Below are 24,525 nucleotides of genomic sequence, written 5' to 3'. Positions count from 1 at the left end.
TGACCCCCCCGCCCCCCCCCCCCTCAAGGCCGGTGTGTTGTGGGCCACCTCCCCCCAAGCCTGCTGTGTCCCCAGGGGACCCCGGCTCGGGGGGCTGGGGGGTCCCGTGTGCTCAGCCCAGGCGTGCGATGCCGGGACACGGGAACGTGAGTCAGGTGGCACCGCCGGTGACTCAGGGCTGGGGACTGGACGCAGGCGTCTGGGCACCTGCAGAGTGGCAGGTGACACGCGTGGGCACCGTGTGAGCCTGCGCACACAGCCCTGGGACCATGGGACACACGTGTGCCCTGTGTCCCACCCTGGTGCGGGCTGGGATCGCGTGTGTGCACCTGGACACAGGTTGGGGCCCATGCTCACACGCGTGTGCACCAGGATGTGACTGGGGGCTGTGCTCACATGTGTTCACACAGACGTGTGCTGGGGTCTGTGCTCACATGCGTGGTGCACCAGGACACAACCAGGCCTGTGCTTATCATGCGTGTGCACTGAGACATGACCAGGGTCTGCTCACACATGTGTGCATCAGGACATGACCAAGGGCCTGCTCACACACGTGTGCACCAGGACATGACCAGGGCCCTGCTCACACGCATGTGCATTGAGACATGACCAGGGCCTTGATCACACGCATGTGCACCAGGACACAACCAGGCCTGTGCTATCATGCGTGTGCACTGAGACATGACCAGGGTCCTGCTCACACATGTGTGCATCAGGACATGACCAAGGGCCTGCTCACACACGTGTGCACCAGGACATGACCAGGGCCCTGCTCACACGCATGTGCATTGAGACATGACCAGGGCCTTGATCACACGCATGTGCACCAGGACACAGCCAAGGCCCTGCTCACACACGTGTGCACTGAGACACGACCAGGGCCTTGATCACACGCGTGTGCACCAGGACATAGCCAAGGCCCTGCTCACATGCGTGTGCACTGAGACGCAACCAGGGCCCCACTCACACGCATGTGCGCCAGGACATGACCAGGGCCCTGCTCACACACGAGTGCACCAGGACATGACCAGGGCCTTGATCACATGCGTGTGCACCAGGATATGACCAGGGCCATGCTCACACGCGTGTGCACTGAGACATGACCAGGGCCCCCGCTCACACATGTGTGCATCAGGACATGACCAAGGGCCCTGCTCACACGCATGTGCACTGAGAAACGACCAGGGCCTTGATCACACGCGTGTGCACCAGGACACAGCCAAGGCCCTGCTCACACGCGTGTGCACTGAGACATGAACAGGGCCCTGCTCACACGCGTGTGTACCAGGACATGACCAGGGCTTTGATCACACGCGTGTGCACTGAGACGTGACCAGGGCCCTGCTCACACGCGTGTGCACTGAGACATGAACAGGGCCCCTGCTTACACGCGTGTGCACTGAGGCATGACCAGGGCCCCACTCACACATGTGTGCATCAGGACATGACCAGGGCCCTGCTCACACATGTGTGCACTGAGACACGACCAGGGCCCTGCTCACACGCATGTGCACCAGGACATGACCAGGGCCCTGCTCACACACGTGTGCACTGAGACACGACCAGGGCCCTGCTCACACGCGGTGTGCACCAGGACATGACCAGGGCCCTGCTCACACACGTGTGCACTGAGACACGACCAGGGCCCTGCTCACACGCATGTGCACCAGGACACGACCAGGGCCCTGCTCACACGCGTGTGCACCCGGACACGACCAGGGCCCTGCTCACACGCGTGTGCACTGAGACACGACCAGGGCCCTGCTCACACGCGTGTGCACTAGGACATGACCAGGGCCCTGCTCACACGCGTGTGCACCAGGACATGACCAGGGCCCTGCTCACACACGTGTGCACTGAGACATGACCGGGGCCCTGCTCACACACGTGTGCACTGAGACACGACCAGGGCTCTGCTCACACGCGTGTGCACCAGGACATGACCAGGGCCCTGCTCACACACGTGTGCACCAGGACACGACCAGGGCCCTGCTCACACGCATGTGCACCAGGACACGACCAGGGCCCTGCTCACACACGTGTGCACCCGGACACGACCAGGGCCCTGCTCACACACGTGTGCACTGAGACACGACCAGGGCCCCTGCTCACACGCGTGTGCACCAGGACATGACCAGGGCCCTGCTCACACACGTGTGCACTGAGACACGACCAGGGCCCTGCTCACATGCATGTGCACCAGGACACGACCAGGGCCCTGCTCACACACGTGTGCACCCCGGACACGACCAGGGCCCTGCTCACACACGTGTGCACTGAGACACGACCAGGGCCCTGCTCACACGCGTGTGCACCAGGACATGACCAGGGCCCTGCTCACACACGTGTGCACTGAGACATGACCGGGGCCCTGCTCACACACGTGTGCACTGAGACACGACCAGGGCCCCGCTCACACGCGTGTGCACTGAGACACGACCAGGGCCTTGATCACACGAGTGTGCACCAGGACACAGCCAAGGCCCTGCTCACACGCGTGTGCCCTCCCAAACCCCCGCCCATGCACACGCCTGTGCCACATGCACACCGCTCTGTGCCCCCCCCGCCCCCCCCCGTGTCCCTCTCGTCGTTCCCCCCTTGCCGTTACACCCCCACGCCGGCCCTGCCCCTTCCCGCGCGGGGGGCGTGGCCCGGAGAGGGGGCGTGGCCCGGCGGGCGCCGCCACCAATGGGGCCGCGCTTCCGCCCCGGGTGGGTATAAGGCGGGCGGGCGGCGCGGCGGGGAGGACGTGGGTTCGAGTCCCGCCGCCGCTATCCGCCCCGGTTCCCTTTGCGGCCGCATGTGTGAGCGGATGGAGCCTTCGTTTTAACCGCCCCGCGCCGTTCCCGGGTGGCTTCTGCCGGCCCGAGCCCGATTACGGGGCGCTCCCGGGGGCACTACCCCCGGGGACCCCCCCGGAGCCTTTCCGTGGGCTCAAACCGCCGCCTTGCCCCGACGGCAGCTTTTTCGGTGGAGGCACCGGGTACCGGCAGCTTCTTCTACCACGGTGCCAGGGGAACGCGACGGTTTCACCGGCAGCTTCACGCAGGCGCTGGACGAGCTACACCAACCGGGGCCCCCCCAACGTGGCGCTACCGGAGCCAGCGGGGCTGGCGGCCGGCGGGGGGACCCCCTTCCCGGGGATCCCCGGTGTGGCACCGGAGGCTTGAAGCCACGGGAACCGGCTCCGGAGTCCCCGGAGCGGCTGCAAGCGGAGCGGCGACGGCTCAGGAACCGGCTGGCAGCCAGCCGGTGCCGGCGGAGGGAAGCTGGAACGCATCGCCCGGTTGGAGCAGCGCGTCCGGGGGCTCCGCGCCCAGAACGCGGCACTGGCGGCAACGGCAGCCGGGCTCCGCGCCCAGGTCCGCCGGCTGCGCGGCCTCCGTGCGCGACCACGCCGGCTCTGGCTGCCCCCTGCCCCCCGGCGCGGCCCTCGGCTTCTGAAGTCCCCCCCCATGGGGAATGGGCTGGGGGGCGACGTCCGGGGTGTCTGGGCTCCTCCCGCCCACGGTGGGGACCCCCACTGGTACAGTGATGGGGATGTGGAATGGGACTCGGGGGGGGCACCCCTGTGGACCCGCCGGACAGGACCCCCAGCACGGACACGACCATGGCTTCGGGGGGACCCCCGTGGACACCCCATCGGGACTCCCCTGAATGGACACAGGGCAGTGGAACATGGATGAGAACTGTGGCTTCAGGGGGACCCCTCTGGACACCCCACCGAGACCCCCGTAGAAACCCTGACAGGACCCCCAGTATGGACGTGGGGCAGTAGAACATGGATGAGGACCATTGCTTCAGGGAGACCCCCCGTGGATGCCCCATGGGACCCCTGGTATGGACACGGGGCAGTGGAATGTGGATGAGGACCGTGGCTTTGGGGGGACCCTCGTGGATACCCCATTGGGACCCCCTGGACCTGGTGGCCCCAGCGGATGGGGACCACAGACCCGGGATGCTGCATGGGACCGTGCTGGATGAGGCCCATGGCTTCGGGGGGGACCCCTACAGAGACCCCCCTGGACGTGGACCTCCACTGTTCTAGGAGGGTGGGGCACCTGAGGGACCCCCACCATGGACCTGAAGAAACTGGGGACACCCAAATGGAGAACCCTAAAAGGACCGGTGAGGGTGAGGGACCCCTGGAGTACTCCCCACCCCCCCAAACAGACAAGCCTGAAGGGACATGCAGGATCAGGCCCCCCCCCTCCCCCGGCTGGGGCCCCCCCGGGGGGGGGGTCAGGGCCCCCCAGGGCCTGCAGGAACGGGACCTGTGGGACCAACTGGATGCCCCCAAACGGGGCCTGGCCCTTCACCAGTGCCCCCCCAGCTGGGCGTGGGGACCCCCCTGGGTCTGGGGGTGAGGGGGGGGAGTGCAGGGTCAAACACACCCCCCTCCACCCCCACAACTTGGGTATTTCCCTGGGGGGGTGGGGGCTCATTTTAGGGGGATTGAGTCCCTGTGCTGCACACCCCAAGGGGAGTATACTGGGGGGGCGGACACCCCTTCCCTCTCCCCCCGTGAAGTTTACAGGACCCCCCCGTGTCCGGGGGGGGGGGGGGGGGGGGGCGGCTTTGGTGGGGGGTGGGGCACTTTTTTTTGTGGCTGTTTAATTTTTGTACGTTTGTATTTAATAATAATAATTATTGTGATAATTAGTCGCATGGTGCTGTGTGTTATGGGGGGTGGTAGGTGTACCCCTCCCCCCACCCCCCACCCCCCACCCCGCGTGTCCCGCCTCACCCCATGGGACCCCCACCCCCCACCCCGCGGGCACCTACGTCAGCGGAAGGAGGCGGTACCGGGGCTTTCCCCTGCTGACGCAACCATGCCCATATATGGGCAGGCGGGGCCGTTCCGGGAACCCCCTCCCGCGCTGCCCGGCACCTCCCGCCTCGGGGCGGCACTTCCCAGACATGGGGGGGGGGGGGGGCGGCGGTTTTTCCGGCTTCCCCCCCCGCCCCCTGTTCAGGGCTGACACGACCGCCACCCCTCACCCAGGGACCCCCCTCACCAGCCACCGGGGACCTCCCGGGGTGGGGGCTGGGGGAGTGCCCTTCCCGCCTACATCTCCCAGGGGGGCTGTGCGGGGCCACGCCCCCGCCACACCCCCCCCTCCCCGGCGATGGCGCTGGCGCGTCTGGAGCAGGACCCGGCGGGCGCGGGGCGGTTCGGCTCGGCCGTGCCCCCCCCCCCTGCAGCCGCCTCCCCTGCGCCCTCGGCGTGGACGAAGCGGGGAGAGGGCCGGTGCTGGGTGAGACCGAGTTGGGGGGCCCCAGGGTGTGTGTGGGGGGTCTTCCCCCCTCGCCCCGGGCTTACCCCCCTCTTTCCCCCCCTACGCCACGCAGGGCCGATGGTTTATGGGATCTGCTACTGCCCCGTGGAGAAACTGGAGGAACTGGAAGCGCTGGGGGTGGCAGGTGGGGGGGCCGGGGAGGGGGGTCTTGGTGGTCCCAGGGGTGGGGTTGAGGCGTGGGGGAGGTTGGGGGGGCCTGGAGTCGGTGGGGTGCTGGGGGGAGGTGGGGGGGGGTGGGGGTGCTGGGGGGGAGGTGGGGGGGCCGGGGGGGGGTGGAGGGGTCTATGGTGGAGGTAGGAGGTGGTGAAGGGGACCCCTCACCCCGGTTGCCCCCCCTCCAGACTCGAAGACGCTGTCAGAGGGGGAGCGCGAGCGGCGGTTTGCGCTGCTGGAGGCAGCGAGCAACATCCTGGGGTGGGCCCTGCACGTGCTGCCTCCCGACCACATCTCTGCCTGCATGCAGCAGCGGTGAGCCCCCCTAGAGCCCCCCCATGCCCCCCCAAACCCCCTAGGTACCCCCAAGCCCCCTACCCATATCTCTGCCTGCGTGCAGCAGTGGTCAAAGCCCCCCCCAAGCCCCCCCAAGGCCCCCCAAACTCCCCATCCCCCCTCCAAAACCCCCTGCCCACACCTCTGCCCCCACACAGTAGCACTGCAACACCCCCCAGGACCCCCAGTGTCCCTCAGACCAATGTGGGCCCCCCCCTGCCTCCCGCCCCCAGCACCTTTGGTGCCTCTGAGCCTGGTTCATGCAGTCTCCGTTTTCTTGCCACACGCCTCCCCCCCCAGTTTGGGGTGCTGAGGGGTGATGCCCACCCTGTGACACCCCCCCCAGAGCTAAATACAACCTGAATGAGCTGTCGCATGACACGGCTGTGGGCCTCATCCAGTTCGCATTGGACTCTGGGGTGCAGGTGGCTGAGGTGGGTTTGGTGGGACCCTGGGGGTGGGGAGGTGCAGGTGTGGGGAGGGGGAGTTGGGGGGGCACCCTGAGTTGAGTCCAAACCACTTCTTTCTTCACCCCCCGTGCTTGATATGGGGTGTTTTGGGGCTGCAGGGGGGAGTCTGGGGTTGTTTTGGGGTGCGGGGGGGGGGGGTCCGGCCAAATCCCCTCTTTCTCCCCACCCCTGCTTTAGTTTCACTTACAGGGCTGGAGCCGTTTGGGGGGGAGTTGGGGATCTGGAGGGCGGTTCTGGCTTGGTTTTGGGTGAATTTGGGGTGCTTTGGGGTACAGGGGGAGTCTGGGATTGTTTTGGGGGTGCTGGGGGGGTCCAGGCTGATCTGAGGGGGGTCTGGGGAGGAGGGGTCAGGGCCCAGGGGAAGTTTTAGGAGGGTTGAGGACCTTTTCTGGGGGTTTTGTGGTGCTGGGGGGTGGGTCAGGATGGATCAGCTGGGGGGTGATTTTGGAGGGGGGCAGGGGTGATTTTTGGCGGGGGGGGGGGGCGGTCCTGGGGCACCCCCAGGTGTTTGTGGACACAGTGGGGCCGGCGGAGAAGTATGAGGCGAAGCTGCAGCAGCGATTCCCGGGGCTGGCGGTGACCGTGCGCCCCAAAGCTGACGGGCTCTTCCCCATCGTCAGCGCCGCCAGCATCTGCGCCAAGGTGGGCATGACCCCCCCCCCCCAGCACGACCCCCCCCCCGCATCCCCCCCACTCCAAACACCAACACCACCCAGAGCACCAACACCCCCTGCGCCCCACATCTGCCCCCTCGCCTTGCCCCACACCAAATAACGTTCAAATTTAATGGGGAGGGAGGGCTCTCAGCCCCCCCTCCCCAATATGCTCCCCCCGCTAATTTCTCTGCCCCCCCAGGTTGCCCGTGACCATGCTGTGAAGCACTGGAAGTTCGTGGAGGATTTGGGGGACATCGACCGGGACTATGGCTCAGGGTACCCCAATGGTAGGAGTAGCAAAATGGGGGAGGGGGGGCCCAGGGGGGGTTGTGGCCTGCTGCGGGGGGATACCCCAGTGTCTGGGCACCCCTCATGGCCCCCTCAGACCCCAAGACGAAGGAGTGGCTGCAGCGGAACCTGGAGCCCGTCTTTGGGTTCCCCCAGTTCGTGCGCTTCAGCTGGGGGACGGCGCGGGAGCTGCTGCAGCGCAGGGGGGTCCCCGTCAAGTGGTGCGTGTCGGGGGCACAGGGGGGTACTGGGGGGGGTGGGCAGCTGGAGGGGGCTGCTGTGGCTTGGGGGGATCCCAGCATGATTTTATCGGGGGGCTTGGGCTGCTCCTGAGTGGGGGGGCAAAGGGGACTGGTGTAAATGAGGAGGGGGACACAAGGGGGTTCTGTCTGTGCCATGGGGGGCCTGGGGGGGCACAGGGCTGTGTAATGGGGGGGGCATTGGTGTCTGGGGGGGGGCACAGGCCTGTGTAATGCAGAGGGCATGGCGGGGGCATGGAGGGTCCTGTCTGTGCCGTGGGGGGCCTGGGGGGGCACAGGCCTGTGTAATGGGCGGTGTGGGGTCTTGTCTGTGCCAAGGGGGGGGTCTTCGGGGGGGTCCTGTGGGGGGCACGGCAGGGCTGAGAGGGGCAAAAACCTGTGCAATGGGGGGGGCCTGTCTGTGCGATGGAGGGGATTGGGCTGGGGGGAGCATACCCATGCAATGGGGGGGGGGGCACAGGGGTCCTTGCCCTTCAGGGGTGGGGGGGGCAAGACCCCCACCCAGACTTCTGGGTCCTCCATGCCTCCCCCTCGGTGTCCCTGACCTCCACCACCCCCTGCCCCAGGGCTGACGAGGATCCCGATGAGGACCCTGCAGCCCCCCCCTCGGTGCTCTCCTACTTCAAACGTGTGCCCCCCGTGCGCCCCCCCCACCGCTTCTTCCACGAGCGCAGCCTGCGTTCCCTGGCCGAGCTGTGACAGCCCCCCAAACAGACACCCCCCCCCCCCCCCAATAAAGCAAGTGTGTATTTTTTAACAAAGATTGGTTAAAAAACCCCAAATCCCCTTTTTTTGTTGTTTTGGGGGGGGGGGGGCGATTTATTCCACCTGTACATTTGGGGGGGTGTGTCACATTGAAGGGGGGGCAGGGGGTGCCTGTAGCTGTTGGAGGGTCTGTGGGGTTGGGGGGGGTGGTGCACAGGCCCTGCTGTGCTGCAGTTTGGGGCAGGGGGTACTTGGAGCTCCCTGGCTCGGGGGGAGTGGGTGTTGTGACCCCCCCCCATGTTCATGCCGTGCCCCCCCCCCCCCCCCCCCCCCCGAGATGGAAGCAAACCCAGGTGTCCAGCCCGTGTCATGCACCCCTGCGTTAATCAGTCCTGGCCAGGCGCCTGGAACTGGCCGTGACCTCAATCCCGGGGGATTAGGGGTCTAATCCGGGGGGGGGGGGGGGCGCAGGGGGGGCACTGGGGGGCCCCGAGCACCCCTCCTTCCTCTTTTGGCCACGTTTTTATGGTGTTGCGGTGCCATGATGTCACTCATGATGCGGGAGGGGCTCGTGGCGGGGGGAGCGCTGCGGTATTGCCCTGAAATTATTGGGGGAGGGGGGGCGGACACGGGGGGGGACGCGGACACGGGGGGGGGGAGGGTTGAACCCCCCCCTTCCTGTTGGTGGGGGGACTGCGGCGGCCGCGAGTGCGGCCGGTTCAGCACCACGGACAGAGGCGGGGGTGGGGTCGCAGCACCGCAGGGGTTAAACCCCCCCGGGGTGGGGCCGGCCGCCCCCCCATGCTCCCACCCCCCATGCTCCCACCCCCCATGCTCCCACCCCCCGGACGCTTGGGTCCCCCCGGCAGGGCGGGGCGGGGCGGGGCTGGGGGCGGGGCGTTCCCGGGGGTCCCGCACGGCGGAGGATGGCGGCGGGCGGCTGAGGGGGGGGGGGGGCTGCGGGCACCGGGGCCGCGGGGGGCGGGGGGGGGAGGACCCCCCCCGCACCGGCAGCGCCATGGATGATTCGGGTGTGATTCGCCGCCGGCGGCTGCAGGTAGCGGGGGTGGGAAATCGGTACCGGGGGGAACGCGTCGGTGCCGGGGGGACTGTCGGTAACTCGGGGGAGGGGATGTCGGTACTGGGGCGGGGGTCGGTACCGGGGAGGGGGTGCACAGGGCAGGGCCGGGCGGGGGGGTGCTGCAGGGCCGGGGGTGTTCGGGGCAGCCGGATCTGGGGGGGCATCAGACATGAGGGGGGGGGGGGGGGATGGAGCCAGCACCTGTCTTGCCCCCAAGGCCCGGGGGGCGCTGCCGCCGGGGGGTTGGGGGGGAGTCCGTGCCGCCCCCCACCCCCTGCCCCGTTTTGCAGAAGGAGCTGCCGCTACCTCGGAAAAGCAGCAGGTGAGGACCCCCCCCGCGCCCCCCCCCCTTGCCCCCCGGCCCCGCCCCGGCCCCGCCCCGGCCCCGCCCATTGCAGCCGCCGCCGCCGTGTTCCTCTCCCCCCCCCCCCCCCCCTCCCCCCCCCTGCCGAGGCGCCGCCGCCGCCCCGGAGCCCCCGGCTCCCCCCGGCTCTCGCCCCCCCCCCCACCCCCGATGCCGATCCTGGTGGGCAGCAGCATGTTCCGCCGCACCAAGAGGTAACCGTGGCCGTGGCCTTCCTCCCCGCACCATCCTCATCGTCGGCCTCCGTTCCTTCCCTGTCCTCCTTACCCAGACATCCCCCCTCCATCCTCATCCCCAGCCTTCATCCCCCTCCATCTTCATCCTCATCCCCCCTCCATCCTCATCCCCAGCCTTCATCCCCCTCCATCTTCATCCTCATCCCCCCTCCATCCTCATCCCCAGCCTTCATCCCCCTCCATCTTCTTCCTTATCCCCCCTCCATCCTCATCCCCGGCCTTCATCCCCCTCCATCTTCATCCTCATCCCCCCTCCAGCCTCATCCCCAGCCTTCATCCCCCTCCATCTTCATCCTCGTCCCCCCTCCAGCCTCATCCCAAGCCTTCATCCTCCTCCATCTTCATCCTCATCCCCCCTCCATCCTCATCCCCAGCCTTCATCCCCCTCCATCTTCATCCTCATCCCCCCTCCATCCTCATCCCAAGCCTTCATCCTCCTCCATCTTCATCCTCATCCCCCCTCCATCCTCATCCCCAGCCTTCATCCCCCTCCATCTTCATCCTCATCCCCCCCCGTCCTCATCCTCATCACTCCTTCATCCTTGTCCTCTCATCTTCATCCTCACCCTTCATCTCCTCCATCCTACTTCATCCCCAGCCCTCCTTCCTCATCCTCCCCTTTCATCCTCCATGCCCAGCCCCATGTTCCCCCACCATGGACAGAGTCCCCCTGCCCCCTCCCATCCCTGCACCCACTTTGGGGGGAGGGGGGGGGGCTATGAGTGCCCCCCCGGGAGTACCTTTAAGTGTGGTAAGAGCATTTGGGTGCGAGGACATGCGTTGCGGGGGTGGGGTTCCAGCCCCTCTCCCATGACCCCCATGACCCCCCCAGCTGCCGCACAAGCAACCGGAAGAGCCTGATCCTGACCAGCACCTCCCCCACCCTCCCGCGACCCCACTCACCTCTGCCTGGACATATCGGTGAGACATGCATCCCCCCTGGTGCCCCCCAGCCCCCCGTCCCAAATTTCCCCCACTGTCCCCAATCCCCTCCCAAGGCCATGGGACCCCCCAAATCCCCCCCGAGACCCCCAAAGGTGCCTGTAAGCACCCAGGGGTCCATAGCCCCCCCCCCTGCAAGGCCCCGCCCAAACTGCTGTCACCCCCCCCCAAGGGACCCATTGCCCCTCTCAGGCCGCAAGACCCCCTCCCCCCCAGACACACATGGAGACCCCCCCAGGGACTCATAGGCCCTCCCCAGGCCCAGTTGCCCCCCCGCCTCCCTGGTACCTATAGCCCCCCCCCCCCCCCAACCCCTAAAACCCCCCTCCAGCCCCTGGAGTCCCCCCTTTTCCCCTGGGGGGGTGTGAGTGGGTGACATCCATTTAGCCCTGGTGTGGGTGGGGTCTGGCAGGGTGGGGGTGTCAGGGTGGGGTGGAGGTGATGTCACCCCCATGTTGTGTCCCCCCCCCTCCCGGTGTTTCCCCCCACCCCTCACAGGCAGCAGCCCCCTGGACAGTCCCCGCAACTTCTCGCCCAGCAACCCAGCCCACTTCTCCTTTGCCTCCTCCCGCCGGTAAGGGGGCTCACACGGCCTGGGGGGGCACCCACAGGGATGGGTGGTGATGGGGGGATTATCCAGGTGCCTGGGACCCCTGACACCCTGTGCTCCCCCCACCACAGTGCTGATGGGCGCCGATGGTCACTGGCCTCGCTGCCTTCCTCTGGCTATGGCACCAACACCCCCAGCTCCACCGTCTCGGTGAGTCGGGGGTCTCAGAGCCCACCCCCCATCTCCAGGGGACACACATAGGTGCCCCCCCCTCCCATGGTGGGGAGGTGGCTGAGGGGGTGGTCGCTGTGGGTGGTGGTCAGGGGTCTAGCTGGCTGGTTGTGGGGTTAGATGTGGGTCCCACGGACGGGGGTATGTGTGGGGCGGGGTCAGTGGGTGGCCAGTGGTCCCCATGGGGTGTCATGGGCGGGTGTCCATGGGGGTCAGTGGCTACTGTGGGTGGCTATAGGTCTTTGGGGGGGTCCCCTGGGGGTCCGGAGGTGTTTATGGTGGGTCCATGGGGTTCAGCAGGTCACTGTGGGTGGCAGTAGGTCCTGGTGGGGGTGGTCCACTGGTGGGGGGTCCGTGAGGGGTCCATGGGGGTCATTGGGTTGCTGTGGGTGGCGATGGGTCCTGGCAGGGTGCGGGGGGGGGGGGTCCGTGGGGGTGGCAGGGGTCCGTGGGGTCGGAGGGGTGACGCGGGCGCGCAGTCCTCGTGCTCGTCGCAGGAGCGCCTGCACCAGCTGCCGGCGCAGCCAACGCCGGAGGAGCTGCGCTTCCTCTCCCGCCACTTCGGCAGCTCCGAGAGCCTGGCCGAGGAGGATGGGGGGGCCCGGGGGGGGCCGACCCTGCGGCCCCGCTCCCGCAGCCTCAGGTAGGACTGGGACTCTGCAGCGGGGCTGGAGACCCCAATTGCCTGGGGGTGGATCAGGGGTTTGGGGGTCCCGTGGGGGAATTGGGGCGCCAGGAGGATGGGGGTCACCATGGGGTTGGACCAAGGCACACCAAGGCTTTGGGGACACCTTAGGGCTGGGGGGGGGGGGGGCAGGGCTTTGGGGGCACTGTAGGGGTGGGGACACCATGAATCTGGGGTGTCCCAGAGCCGGGGGGGACCACGAGGGTGCCATGGGGTGGGGGACATCAGGATGGCAGGGACACTCTGGCCATGGGACATCAAGGAGGTGGGATGGGGACACTGTCGGGCTGCCATGGAGGAATGCTGGGGGTCACACAGGTGCCAGCGGTGGGGGGAACGCTGGGGGAGAAGCACTGTGGGTCTCCTGGGTGCCATCAGTGCCCTCCCCTCACAGTCCCGGGCGCTCACCCTCATCCCACGACAACGAGATCGTGATGATGAACCATGTCTACAAGGAGCGGTTCCCCAAGGTAGGGCTGGGGGGGTGGGTGGGGCTGGGGGCAATGTGGGGAGCTGGGGGCAGACATGGGGTCTTGGGGGAGGCTTGGGGGGTGGCTATAGGGGTTGGGGCGTTGTGGAACAGCTCTGGGGGGGTGTCAGGCAGCTAATGGGTGCTGGAGGATATAGGGTCCTGGGGGGGGTCCTGGTATGGTTATGGGTGCCTTGAGGGGCGCGTGTTATCTATAAGGGATCAGGGGGGCTCTGAGGGTGCTGGAGGGGAGGAGTGACAGCTCTGGGGTGGTTGTGGGGCACTGGAGAGGGTTTGGGGTCTTGGGGGGGGACCTTAGGGGGTCTGTGGGGGTGTCGGGAGCTGTAGGCAGCCAATCTCGGGTCCCGCAGGCGACGGCACAGATGGAGGAGCGGCTGGAGGAGTTCGTGCGGGGCTGTGGCCCCGGGGGGACGCCGCTGGCTGATGGCGCCCTCAGCTTCATTCAGCACCAGCTGGTCGAGCTGGCGCGTGACTGCTTGGCCAAGGCCCGGCACGGCCTCATCACCGCTGGCTACTTCTATGAGCTGCAAGAGAACATGGAGCGCCTGCTGCAGGACGTGAGCCATAGCACCCAACGGGACCCAGTGGGACCCCAGGGCCCCCAACGGGACTCAACAGGCACCCAATGGGACCCAACGGGACCCAAGGGCACCCAAAGGGGCCCAGTGGAACCCAATGGCACCCAGCAGGGTCCAACAGGACCCAATGGCACCCAACAGGGGCCAACAGGACCCAGTGGGACCCAATGGCACCCAGCAGGTTCCAACAGGACCCAATGGGACCCAACAGGGCCCAACAAGACCCAGTGGTACCCAATGGTACCCAGTGGAGCCCAGAGAGGCTCAGTGACACCCAACAGGGACCCAAGGGACCTAACAGTCCCAATGGCACCCAATGGGTCCCAGCAACACCCAGTAGGTCCCGATGGGGCCCGATGGCACCCTCGACACCAAATGGGGGCCCACCAGGGCCATACAGCACCCGATGGGAGCCCTCAGCACCCAAGGGCACCCATTGGGACCCAACAGGACCCCCCAGGGACCCAGTGGGACCCTGCTGAATCCAATGAGACCCAAGGGGACCCCCCAGTGTGCAAGGGATTCCCCACAACCCCATGTAAGTCCCCTGGGGAACCCCTGACCCCCGTCCCTTCAACATCCCCCTAGGCCTATGAGCGCTCAGAGTCAGAGGAGGTGGCCTTCATCACCCAGCTGGTGAAGAAGCTCCTCATCATCATCTCCCGCCCCGCCCGGCTGCTGGAGTGCCTGGTGAGTCCCCCTGGGACCCCCTCCCCCGGGCACCCAGGCATCCGGCCCTGTGCAGCGCCCCCAGCATCCCCCCCCATCCCATTTTGCACCATCCCAACTGTCCAATCAGACGAAGCCCTTCCGGTCACCCTGACAACGCCCTGGCCAATCCCTGCACACAGCCAATGAGGAAGCAGGGCTGTTGTTGCCATGGTGACAGCCATGTTGCCCGGGGCAGTGCCACGGCAATAGCGCATCCTGGGGACCACCGAGACAAAGAGGGGGTGGGGGGACCGGGGCGGGGGGGGGGGACGGGACGGGGGACGGGGACGACGACATGACGACACACAGTGGGGCACACGCGTGTGCCCCTGCCCATGACAGCGCACGCAGGCACGTGTGCTCACCCACATGCTCTGTACGTTGGTACAGGCATGTATTTGGGCTCAAACACACGTGTGCATGCGTGTCCTAGTGCACACGTGTGCGATGCGCTCACACTCTCGAACATGCTCTCATGCATGTGCAGACCTATGCGCACCCACACATGTGCCCCCCCCCACCCTGCTGTCTGCTGGAGCATTGCACCATGGTGGTGCGTGTCCCTGCGTGCACACGTGTGACGATGCGTGTCCCCCCTGCACACGCGTGCCGGGGCGTGTCGGCACAGGAATTCGACCCAGCCGAGTTCTACCAGCTGCTGGCAGCAGCGGAGGGCCAGGCCCGCGAGGGGCTGCTAAAGGCTGACATCCCCCGCTACATCATCGGCCAGCTGGGGCTGGCACGGGACCCCTTCCCCGGTATATGCGTGTGCGAGTGGCCACAGGGCGGGCATGGGATTTGCACACACCTGTAGGGGCATGCACTCACGTATGGGAGCGTGCAAGGGGCACGCACATGTGTTGGAGCATGCACATGTGGGTCTTTGTATGGGAGGATGTGTGCATGGAGGGTGTGTGGGGTCTGCACACGTGTGTGGGAGCATGCAAGGGGCAGGTACATGTGTGTGGGAGTGCGCAAGGGGCAGGCACATGTGTGCAAGGGGCATGCATGTGCATGTGGGAGCGTGTATGCATGAGGCCTTGCACGGGAGGGTGTGGGCACGGGGTGGTATGGGGTCTGCACATGTGTGTGAGAGCACGCAAGAGGCATGCATGTGCGTGCGGGAGCGTGCAAGGGGGGTGCCTGCATGGGTCACATGGAGCTTGCTCACGGGGGATGTGCAGGGGTGTGGGAGTGTGCATGGCGGGTGCATGCATGCCATGCACTGGGGGTGCACATGTGTGGCACCCCGTGTCCCCGCACATGTGTGACACCCCATGTCCCCACAGATGTGGTGCACCTGGAGGAGCCCGACAGTGGCGGGAGCAACACGCCGGATCTCGAGGAGGGGGCTGAGGTGGGGGCTGGGCCAGGGTCCCTGCACCCCTCCCTGCGTCGCCCCGTGTTCCCCCATGTCCCTGTGTCCCCCCAGGGCCGCAGCACCATCCCCAGAGCCAAGAAGCCACCGGGTGAAGGCGACTTTGAGACCATCAAACTCATCAGCAACGGTGCCTACGGGTGAGCAGCTGTGGACCCCAGGGTCCCTGGCGGGGATGGGGTCCCTGGGTGGGGGACGTCCCGGTGGGGGGTCCGCGGCACAGCGTGACATGCAGCTGTGCTGGCAGGGCGGTGTACCTGGTGCGGCACACGGCCACGCGCCAGCGCTTCGCCATGAAGAAGATCAACAAGCAGAACCTGCTGCTGCGCAACCAGGTGGAGCAGGCATTCGTGGAGCGCGACATCCTCACCTTCGCTGAGAACCCCTTCGTCGTGAGCATGTTCTGCTCCTTCCAGACCCGCCGCCACCTCTGCATGGTCATGGAGTACGTTGAAGGTGGGCCGACGGGGTGTCGCGATACAGGGATGCATGTCGCAATATGGAGTGGTGTTGTGATAGGTGGTGGGGTGTTGCAATAGAGAGCTGGGCGTTTTGGTGTGGCTCTGGGCATCGCAATACAGGTCTGAGTGCCACAACACAGGCCTGGACATCACGATAGTGAGCTGGATGTTGTGGTATAGGGCTGGGTGTTGTGATATGGGTCTGGGCATCACAGTACGGGTCTGGGCATCGTGATAGAGAACTGAGCATCATGATAGAGGGCTGGGTGTTGTGGTATGGGTCTGGGCATCACGATACAGGTCTAGGTGCCACAATACAGGCACAGGCATCGTGATAGAAGGCCGGTGTTGTGATATGGGCTGGGCATCGTGGTGCAGTGCCAGATGGTACAATGTGGAGCCGGGCATCACAGTACAGGGCTGTGTGTCATGATATGGGGCCAGGTATCACAACACGGAGCTGGGCATTGAGATACAGGGCTGAGTGGTGCAGTGTGGGGTGTTCTGGGTCACGACAGGGTGGTTTGTGTCACGACAGGGTGGTTTGTGTCACACTGGGGTGTTTTCACACCCTGGCATGGTGCTTTATGTCTGGGTGAGCGCCTGGTGTCCTGCTGGGACGTGCTGGGTGGTGGCAGGTGATGCTGTGATGTGCCCTGCTGGGTCCCCCCCGTGTCCCGCTTGTGTCCCTCTCCCATCACTCCCGTGTCCCTCCATGTCCCCTCTGCTTTCCCATGACCCTGTGTCCCCCTTTGTCACTCTATGTTCCTCCCATGTCCCCCCATGTCCCTCTGTGTCCCTCCTACATCCCTCTTGCCCTCTTGTGTTCCCCCATGTCCCTCCTGTCCTTCTGTGTCCCCCTTTGTCCCTGCATCCCTCCCATGTCCCTCCTGTGTCCCCGTACCCTCCTGTGTCCCTCCGTATCCCCCTGTCTCCCTCCCATGTCACCCCTGCTCTCCTGTGTCCGTGTCCCCCCCTGCCCTTCTGTGTCCCCCCCATGTCCCTCTGTGTCCCCCCCATGTCCCTTTGTGTCCCTTCTGTGTCCCTCCTGTGTCACCCCTGCCCTCCCATGTCCCTCTGTGTCCCTGCCATGTCCCCCCGTGTCCCTCTGTATTCCCCTGTGTCCCTCCTGTGTCCCTCCCACATCCCTCCCACGTCCCCCCATGTCCCCTCGTGTCCCCCGGAAGGTGGGGACTGTGCCACGCTGCTGAAGCACATCGGGGCCCTGCCGCTGGAGCTGGCTCGGCTTTACTTCGCCGAGACTGTCCTGGCCCTCGAGTACCTGCACAACTACGGCATCGTCCACCGCGACCTCAAGCCTGACAAGTACGGGGGGAGCGAGGGGGGGCCCGGGGGGGGTCCCGTCCACCTGGGTCCCCACCGGACACCCGGGTCCCTGCAGCCTGTTGATCACCTCGCTGGGCCACGTGAAGCTGACGGACTTCGGGCTCTCCAAGATGGGGCTGATGAGCCTCACCACCAACCTCTACGAGGGCCACATGGAGAAGGACGCCCGGGAGTTCCGTGACAAGCAGGTGGGTGAGGCTGGTGGGGCGTGGCTGGGCGTGGCTGGTGGGGTGTGGTGGGGCGTGGATGACACGCCCCCTCCCCGCAGGTGTGTGGTACTCCCGAGTACATCGCACCCGAGGTGATCCTGCGGCAGGGCTACGGGAAGCCGGTGGACTGGTGGGCCATGGGCATCGTCCTCTACGAGTTCTTGGTGGGCTGTGTCCCCTTCTTCGGGGACACCCCGGAGGAACTCTTCGGGCAGGTCATCTCGGGTATGGAGGGGGATACGGTGGGGGACACGGTGGGGGACACAGGGGAGGTCATCTCGGGTACGTGGAGGGGACACGGGGCAGGTCATCTCCGGTACGGGGGGGAGACATGGTGGGGGACACAGGGGAGGTCATCTCAGGTACGTTGGGGTCACAGGGAGAACATATTGACTACGGGAGGGACATGGAGGGGACACAGGGGCGGTCCTCTTGGCTACGGGGGGACACAGGGAGGTCATCTTGGCTGTGGAGGCACGTGGTGGGGGACACTAAAAAGGACATTTTAGGTATGGGGGGGTCGTGGGGACATGGGGAAAGTCATCTTGAGTACAGGGATGGGGACACAGGGGGAACGAGGACACGGGGGAAACGGGGACACATGGGGACATGGGGCAGGTCATCTCAGGTACAGAGGGGGAGATGGTGGGGGACACAGGGACTTCTTGGGTGTGGGGACAGGGACATGGGGGAGACATGGGGGGACATTTCTGGGATGGGGACACAAGGAAGACACGGGGGACATGGGGACGCAGGACAGGACACCTCAGGTAGGGGGATAGGGACACAGAGGAACAGAGGGGGACATGGTGGGTGGGACACAGAGCAGGTCATCTCAGATCAGGGGACGCAGGGGGACATGGGGGGATGGAGTAGGTCACCTTGGGGACATGAGGACAGGGCAGGTCATCCCTCGTACAGGGCCGTGATGGGGCTGGCAGCTGGGTCCCTGCACTCACGCGTGTCCCCCCGTGCCCCCTCGTGTCCCCTCCGTGTCTGTGTCCTCCCCCCAGACGAGATCCTGTGGCCAGAGGGGGATGAGGCGCTGCCCCCCGACGCCCAGCACCTCATCTCCTGCCTCCTGCAGCCAGACCCCCTGCGACGCCTGGGGGCCGGTGAGACGCCCCCCACCCCCCAGCCCCCCCCGCAGGTGCTGTCCCCTCTGACCCCCTCCCCATCCCTGCAGGGGGGGCGCAGGAGGTGAAGGCTCACGGCTTCTTTGTGGCGCTGGACTGGACGGGGCTGCTGCGGCAGAAAGCCGAGTTTGTGCCGCACCTGGAGTCTGAGGAGGACACCAGCTACTTCGACAGTGAGGGACCCCTGGACCCCCCCCTCGGCGCCCCCCTCCCCCCCCAGCACCCCCCGCAGGAACCCCTCGGAACCCCTCCAGGACACCAACCCTGGGACCACCCAGGAGGCCCCCCCAAGGGACACCCCACCTGGCACCCCCGGGAACACCTTGGGACCCCTCTGGGACCCCCACCCTGACACCACCCCATGAACCTCCCCCAGGGACCCCCTGGGACCACGTACGACCCCTCCCAAGGGACACATTCCCTGGAACACCTCGGGACCCCTCCAGGACAGCCTGACCCCTCTTAGGGGACACCCCCTTGCTCCCCCAGACACCCCCCCCCCGAGCCCCAGACACCCCCCTCAGGGAAACCTCTACCCCCTTCGTGCTCCCAGGGACCCCCCACAGCCCCCCCTGCAGTGGACCCAATCTACAGGTCCCTCACCCCTGGGGGTCACCCTATGGGACTCCCCCCCCGTGCTCCCCCCCCGACCCCCGTGCCCCCCCCAGCACGCTCGGACCGTTACCCCCACATCACCTCCTACGAGGACGAGGACACGACAGAGGATGAGCCTGTGGAGATCCGGCAGTTCTCATCGTGCTCCCCCCGCTTCAGCAAGGTGGGGGGGGGGTGTCCAGGGGGGACAGACAAGGACCGGGCGGGGGGGGCAGAGGGTCTGGGAGGGCGCAACGGGTCCAGGGGGGCACAGGGACTGGGAGAGGGGGGACAGGGGAGACCAGGCAGGGGGGGGCAGGAGGTACGGGGAGACACACGCAGGGTGTGGGTGCCGGTGGGTGCTGTTTGGTGCCGGTGGGTGTCCATGGGTGCCGCTGGGTGCCACTGCGCAGGTGTACAGCAGCCTGGAGCAGCTCTCGCAGCAGCAGCAGGAGCCGAAGGCACCCAAGGGGCGTCCGCGTGACGAGGGGCGACGCGACGGCTTCGCCCGTGACCGCAGCTGGCGTACGGCCTCACCCGAGCTGTGAGCACCCACTGCGTCCCTGGGGGGGGGGGGTGTCATCCCGGGGTCTGCCTGGATGCCTGGGTACCTAGATGGGGGGTGTAGTGGTCAGACATCCCCCCCCAAACACCTGCCTCCCCCCAGGAAGCGCCCACCGGCAGCGGAGGGCCCCCCCCCCGAGGGTGAGGGGAGCCCCCCCCTGGGCGCTCGTCGCCGCTTCTCAGCGCTGCTGGAACCCGGGCGCCCCGGGCCCCCCCCCCGAGGAGCGGCCAGTCCCCCGCAATGGGCCCACCCCCCGCGATGCACCCACAGATGGAGCCAGCGAGGAGCCAGGTCAGTGCTGGGTGCTGGGGTCTTCTGGGGGGGGGGTGTCCCCCAGAGCTGGGGTCTCACCAGCCGGTGCCTAACCCCGCCAGGGGAGCGAGTGCCGCGGGCTGGGGAGCTGCCCCCTGCCAGGGCTGAGCTGGGTCTGCGGCGGCCACGGCACCCAGGGGTGGCCCCCGAGGGCGGGGGTGACAAGCGCAGCCCCCGCGGCCCCGGGAAAGTCACCAAGTCAGCGTCAGCCACCGCCCTCTCTGTCATCATCCCCAGCGGTGGGTGTCACCTCCGGGACCCCAGACCCCCTGGGAACCTATAGCCCCCCCCTGCCCCAGGACCCCAGACCCAACCTCAGGAGCCCAGACCCCTCCCGGGACCCTAACCCACCCCAGGCCCCCAGTATCCCCTCAGGACCTCCCCTCACCTTGGTAGACAGCCTGGGTGCCTGGGTCCCCGTGAGCAGCAGGGGTCCCCAGGTGTGGTAGGGGTCTCCTGCTGTCCAGGTCCCTAAGATTGAGTGTGAGGGGTGGCAGGGGGCTCCGTGAACACCTGGGTCCCAAGTGCGGGGTGGGTCCCTGGTCATGTGAGTCCCTCGGGTGGGGAGTCCCTGGACACGTGGGTTCATTGTGTGTGAAGGTCCCCTGGTCACTTGGGTCCCCATGGGTGGGGGGTGCCTGGTCACCCGGGTCCCTTGGGTGGGGGCCCCTGTCCCCGGGTTGGTGAGCATGGTGCCAGCAAGGGGTGGCAGTGGGTCCCCCGATCACCTGGGTCCCTTGGGGGGGGGGCCCTGGTCACCTGGGTCTCCTGGGTGGTGGGGTCCCTGGACCCCTGGGTCCCCTGGCAGGGGTCCCTGTCACCCGGATACCTTGGGGGGGAGGGCCTGGTCCTCTGGGTCCCCTGGGTGGCGCCCTGGGTCACGTGGGTGGGGAGGTCCCTGGTCACCCGGGTCCCCTGGTGGGGGTCCCTGTGGCCCTGGGTGCGCATGGTGCCAGCTGGGCGTGCAGGGGAGGCGCCTGGCTCCTCGCCCCTGGGCAGCCCCATGTCCCCCCGGTCACTGTCCTCGGACCCCTCGTCGCGGGACTCGTCCCCGGGCCGGGAGCTGGCCCCGGCAGTGGCTGCCCCCCGCTCCCCCATTGCCATCCCCCGCCCTGGCAAGAAGTTTGGCTTCACCCTCCGTGCCATCCGCGTCTACCTGGGGGACAGTGACATCTACAGTGTCCACCATGTAGTCTGGGTCAGCAGGGTGGGGGGGACACGGGGCGGCAGGGAGGGACATGAGATGTGGGGGGACATGGGGGTTGCAGGGTGAGATGGGGACACAGAGTGGTGGTGGTGGGGGGACATGGGGATGTGGAGGGATGGAGGGGGACGTGGAGGGTGACATGGGGACACAAGGGGTCTGGGGGTAACGCGAAGATGTGAGGGGACATGGAGGGCTGGGGTGTGACGGGGCTGTGGGAGGACGTGAGGGGTCATGGAGTGATGGGGATATGGGCAGCTGGGGGGTCACATGGGGCCATGGAGTTACATGGGGATGCAGTAGGTTGAGGGGTCACATGGGGACACGGAGGGACATGGCGGGGGGCACACGGGGGGTGCTGGGGCATGGCAGCCCTGATGCATTGTGGGTAATGGTGCCTTGTGGGTGCAGCACGTGGAGGAGGGGGGCCCAGCGCAGGAGGCGGGGCTCTGCGCCGGTGACCTCATCACCCACGTCAACGGGGAGCCTGTCCACGGGCTGGTGCACACCGAGGTCGTCGAGCTCATCCTCAAGGTCAGGGGTCACAAGGGGTCACGGGACCACAGGGGGCTTGTGCTCAAAAGGTCATAGAGCTCAGAAGTTGATGGGGGGTCACAGGTCACAGCTGGGTCATGGGGTTAACAGGAGGTCACAGTGGGGTCATGGGCCATGGGTGGGGTGGGGTGGGGCAGGGCGTGGCAGGGCGGGGCGGTGACGCGATGTGTGCAGAGCGGGACGAAGGTGCTGGTGACAACGACGCCACTGGAGAACACGTCGATCCGCCTGGGCCCTGCGCGGCGCCGCAGTGCCCGGGCCAAGATGGCACGAAGGAACCGCCGGGGTGGCGCCGGGGGCGGCCATGAGAGGTGGGGACTGGGAGGGGGAACTGGGTGGGACTGGGGGGGAACTGGGAGGGAACTAGGGGGAGTGTGGGGGGGAACTAGGGGAGGAACTGGGGGAACTGGGGGGGAACTGGGGGGGAACTGGGAGGGAACGGGGGCAACCGGGGGGGGAGGAACTAGGTGGGAGTAAGGGGGAACTGGGAGGGAACTGGTGGGCAACTAGGGGGACTGGGAGGAAACTAGGGGAACTGGGAGGGGAGCTGTGGGAACTGGGGGGGAACTGGGAGGAACAGGGAGGTGAACTGAGGGGGAAACTGGGCAGGGACTTGGAGGGGAACTGGGGGAACTGCGTGGGAGCGGGGGGCCCAGGGGGCGGCCCGGTGTGTGCAGACCCCCATGGTGATGGTCCTCCCGGCCGGCAGGCGGCGCAGCGCGCTTTTCCGGCACCTGGCCCGACAGGCCTCGCTGCTGCACACGAGCCGCTCGCTGACGTCACTGAGCCGCTCGCTCTCCTCCTCCGACAGCCTGCCCGCCTCCCCTACCCACGCGCGCGCGCGGGACCCCGCCCTCCCGCCGCGCGCCGCCGAGACGGGTAGGCGGCACCATGGCAACGGGGGGCGGGGTCAAGGGGAAGGGGCGGGGACAAGGGAAAGGGGTGGGGACACGGTCACCGCTATGGCAACGGGGGCGTGGTCACGAGAAAGGAGCGTGGCGAAGGCCAAGGGGCGAGGCCAATGGGATGGGCGGGGCCGAGGCAACGGGGCTGCGCTGGTGGGCGGGGCCGCGGGGCGGAGCTACGGCAGCTGCGAGGGCCGGCGGAGGGACGCGGGAGGCCGGGCGGCCGCTGCCTCGGCCTCGCTCGGCCCCGCCAGGCCTGACCTTCGTTCCCCGCAGGGGCCTCCCCGCCCAGCAGCTCTCCGGGCTCCAGCGCTCCGCCGTCCCCGGCGCCGGCCGGGCCCCACCTGCGGCCCAGTTCGCTGCAAGGGCTCTCCCCGAAGCTGCAGCGCCAGTACCGGGCCGCCCGGTGCAAGTCGGCCGGCAGCATCCCCCTCTCGCCGCTGGCCCACACCCCCTCCCCCCCCGCCGCCTCGCCGCCCGCCTTCCCCGCCAAGCTGCACCCGAAGGCGGCCGAGTCCCCCCGCCTGACCCGCCGGGGCCCCCCTGAGAAGGGGGCGGGACCCCCACCCCGCAAGCACGGCCTGGAGGCCGCCCGCAAGGACTTCCCGGCCGAACCGCCGCTACAAAGCCTGGCCGAGTGGGACGGGGAGAGCCCGGCCGAGGGACCCCCCCCCGCGCCCCCTACCCGCCGCCTGGGCCGCCAGGAGCTGCCGTTGCTGCTGGGGGGCCCCCCCGGCGTTGAGGCAGCCCCCCACGGGGGGGAGGAATCCGAGAGACCCCCGCGGGGCCCCCCCAAGGCGCTCAGCCCGGTGCAGGAGCATGAGCAAGCTCGGAGGGGGGGTGGGGGGCCAGTGCCCATCGTGGTGGTGGGACCTGGGGCAGCCCCCGGGGATGGGGACCCTCCCGGGCGCTGAGCTCGACCGCCCCCCCCCCCCCCCCCACCAGACCCCGCGGCTGTAAATAAGGGGGGGGGCCCAGGCATGCAGGGTCCCCCCGCCCCACCTCGGCCAGGGACGTGGCTAGCAGCCCCCCCAGCACCTCCCTGCGTATGCAAAGGGTTAATACTGTGACACCCCCCCCGGTGTGATGTCATCGGACAGGTGCCCCCTGGGTGTCATTCCCACCCTCCCAGTCTCCTGTTTGCCCCCAGCTGTTACCCTGTGATATCACAGCGGTGATGTCACAGGTGGGGTGGAAGGGGAGAGGGCACAGCTCTGATGTCACAGGGGGGACGGGGAGCAGTGACATCACCGTGGCACTGGCCCTTGGGAAGGGAGAGTGATGTCACAGCTGGTGGCATGGGATTGACAATGTCACAGTTACGGTGTTGCTGATGGTGTAAGAGTCATGACGTCACAGCTCTGATGTAACAGGGTGCTGCTGTCTCAGCTCTGATGTAACCAAAGGTGCAGGAATGGTGACGTCACAGCTAAGGTGCCATTGAAGGTGTGGGAATGGTGATGTCACAGCTGTGGTGACAGTGGGGGGGGGTGGGGGGGCGGGCAATGATCGGTGCCAGGTGGTGATGTCATTGCCGTGAGGTCACCAGGATGGGGCTGACGCTTTCCAGGTCTGCAGTGATGTCACATGACAGCAGCTGACATCACTTCTAGCCAAAGCAGGTGACATCACCAACCTCCCCGTGACATCATCACACACACACACACACACACCCCCGTTCTCGCTATGCAAACGTCCCCCCCCGGGACAGGGGGGCCGGGGCCGGGGGGACCCCGGGGGCCAATAAAGCCTGTACAGCACCGACCCCCGGCTGCCTCCGTGGGGACGGGAGGGGGGGCTGGGGGACGACACGACATACGTCA

At 67.4% G+C, this 24,525-nt stretch overlaps 2 protein-coding genes across 2 annotated transcripts; both read left to right on the top strand.

Annotated features, from left to right (window-relative positions):
- The first annotated feature begins 3,989 nt into the window (after positions 1-3,989).
- Positions 3,990-8,219, top strand: RNASEH2A (ribonuclease H2 subunit A). Its single transcript, XM_055793190.1, has 9 exons — positions 3,990-4,128; positions 4,977-5,258; positions 5,353-5,424; positions 5,642-5,768; positions 6,136-6,223; positions 6,764-6,901; positions 7,115-7,202; positions 7,301-7,424; positions 8,030-8,219. The coding sequence occupies exons 1-9, from the start codon at positions 3,990-3,992 to the stop codon at positions 8,160-8,162; spliced, it is 1,191 nt and encodes a 396-aa protein (XP_055649165.1). The 3' UTR covers positions 8,163-8,219.
- Positions 8,220-9,100: 881 nt separating this feature from the next.
- MAST1 (microtubule associated serine/threonine kinase 1) lies at positions 9,101-24,486 on the top strand. The gene is made up of 27 exons (XM_055793189.1): positions 9,101-9,225; positions 9,540-9,571; positions 10,682-10,770; positions 11,290-11,365; positions 11,473-11,551; positions 12,052-12,215; positions 12,652-12,727; positions 13,098-13,304; positions 13,914-14,015; positions 14,665-14,794; positions 15,326-15,393; positions 15,469-15,554; positions 15,662-15,870; positions 17,063-17,201; positions 17,278-17,410; positions 17,491-17,656; positions 18,445-18,546; positions 18,618-18,740; positions 19,236-19,345; positions 19,575-19,705; positions 19,833-20,017; positions 20,101-20,277; positions 21,007-21,236; positions 21,654-21,776; positions 21,972-22,108; positions 22,507-22,676; positions 22,979-24,486. The coding sequence occupies exons 1-27, from the start codon at positions 9,187-9,189 to the stop codon at positions 23,614-23,616; spliced, it is 3,921 nt and encodes a 1,306-aa protein (XP_055649164.1). The 5' UTR covers positions 9,101-9,186; the 3' UTR covers positions 23,617-24,486.
- The last annotated feature ends 39 nt before the right edge of the window (positions 24,487-24,525 follow it).

The sequence above is a fragment of the Falco peregrinus genome (assembly GCF_023634155.1).
Source record: "Falco peregrinus isolate bFalPer1 chromosome 12 unlocalized genomic scaffold, bFalPer1.pri SUPER_12_unloc_2, whole genome shotgun sequence".
Lineage (NCBI taxonomy): Eukaryota > Metazoa > Chordata > Aves > Falconiformes > Falconidae > Falco > Falco peregrinus.
Note: the sequence above shows the minus strand (reverse complement) of the source record. Positions and strands in the feature narration are given on the sequence as shown.

Bases quoted from the DNA above. Each gene is read 5' to 3' on its own strand.
- MAST1 (XM_055793189.1), top strand. From the start codon at position 9,187: ATGGATGATTCGGGTGTGATTCGCCGCCGGCGGCTGCAG. The intron at 18,547-18,617 runs GTGAGACGCCCC...CCATCCCTGCAG, and splicing joins CCTGCGACGCCTGGGGGCCG to GGGGGGCGCAGGAGGTGAAG. The intron at 21,777-21,971 runs GTCAGGGGTCAC...CGATGTGTGCAG, and splicing joins TCGTCGAGCTCATCCTCAAG to AGCGGGACGAAGGTGCTGGT.
- RNASEH2A (XM_055793190.1), top strand. From the start codon at position 3,990: ATGGCTTCGGGGGGGACCCCTACAGAGACCCCCCTGGACGTGGACCTC. The intron at 5,259-5,352 runs GTGAGACCGAGT...TACGCCACGCAG, and splicing joins GGGGAGAGGGCCGGTGCTGG to GGCCGATGGTTTATGGGATC. The intron at 7,203-7,300 runs GTAGGAGTAGCA...TGGCCCCCTCAG, and splicing joins TGGCTCAGGGTACCCCAATG to ACCCCAAGACGAAGGAGTGG.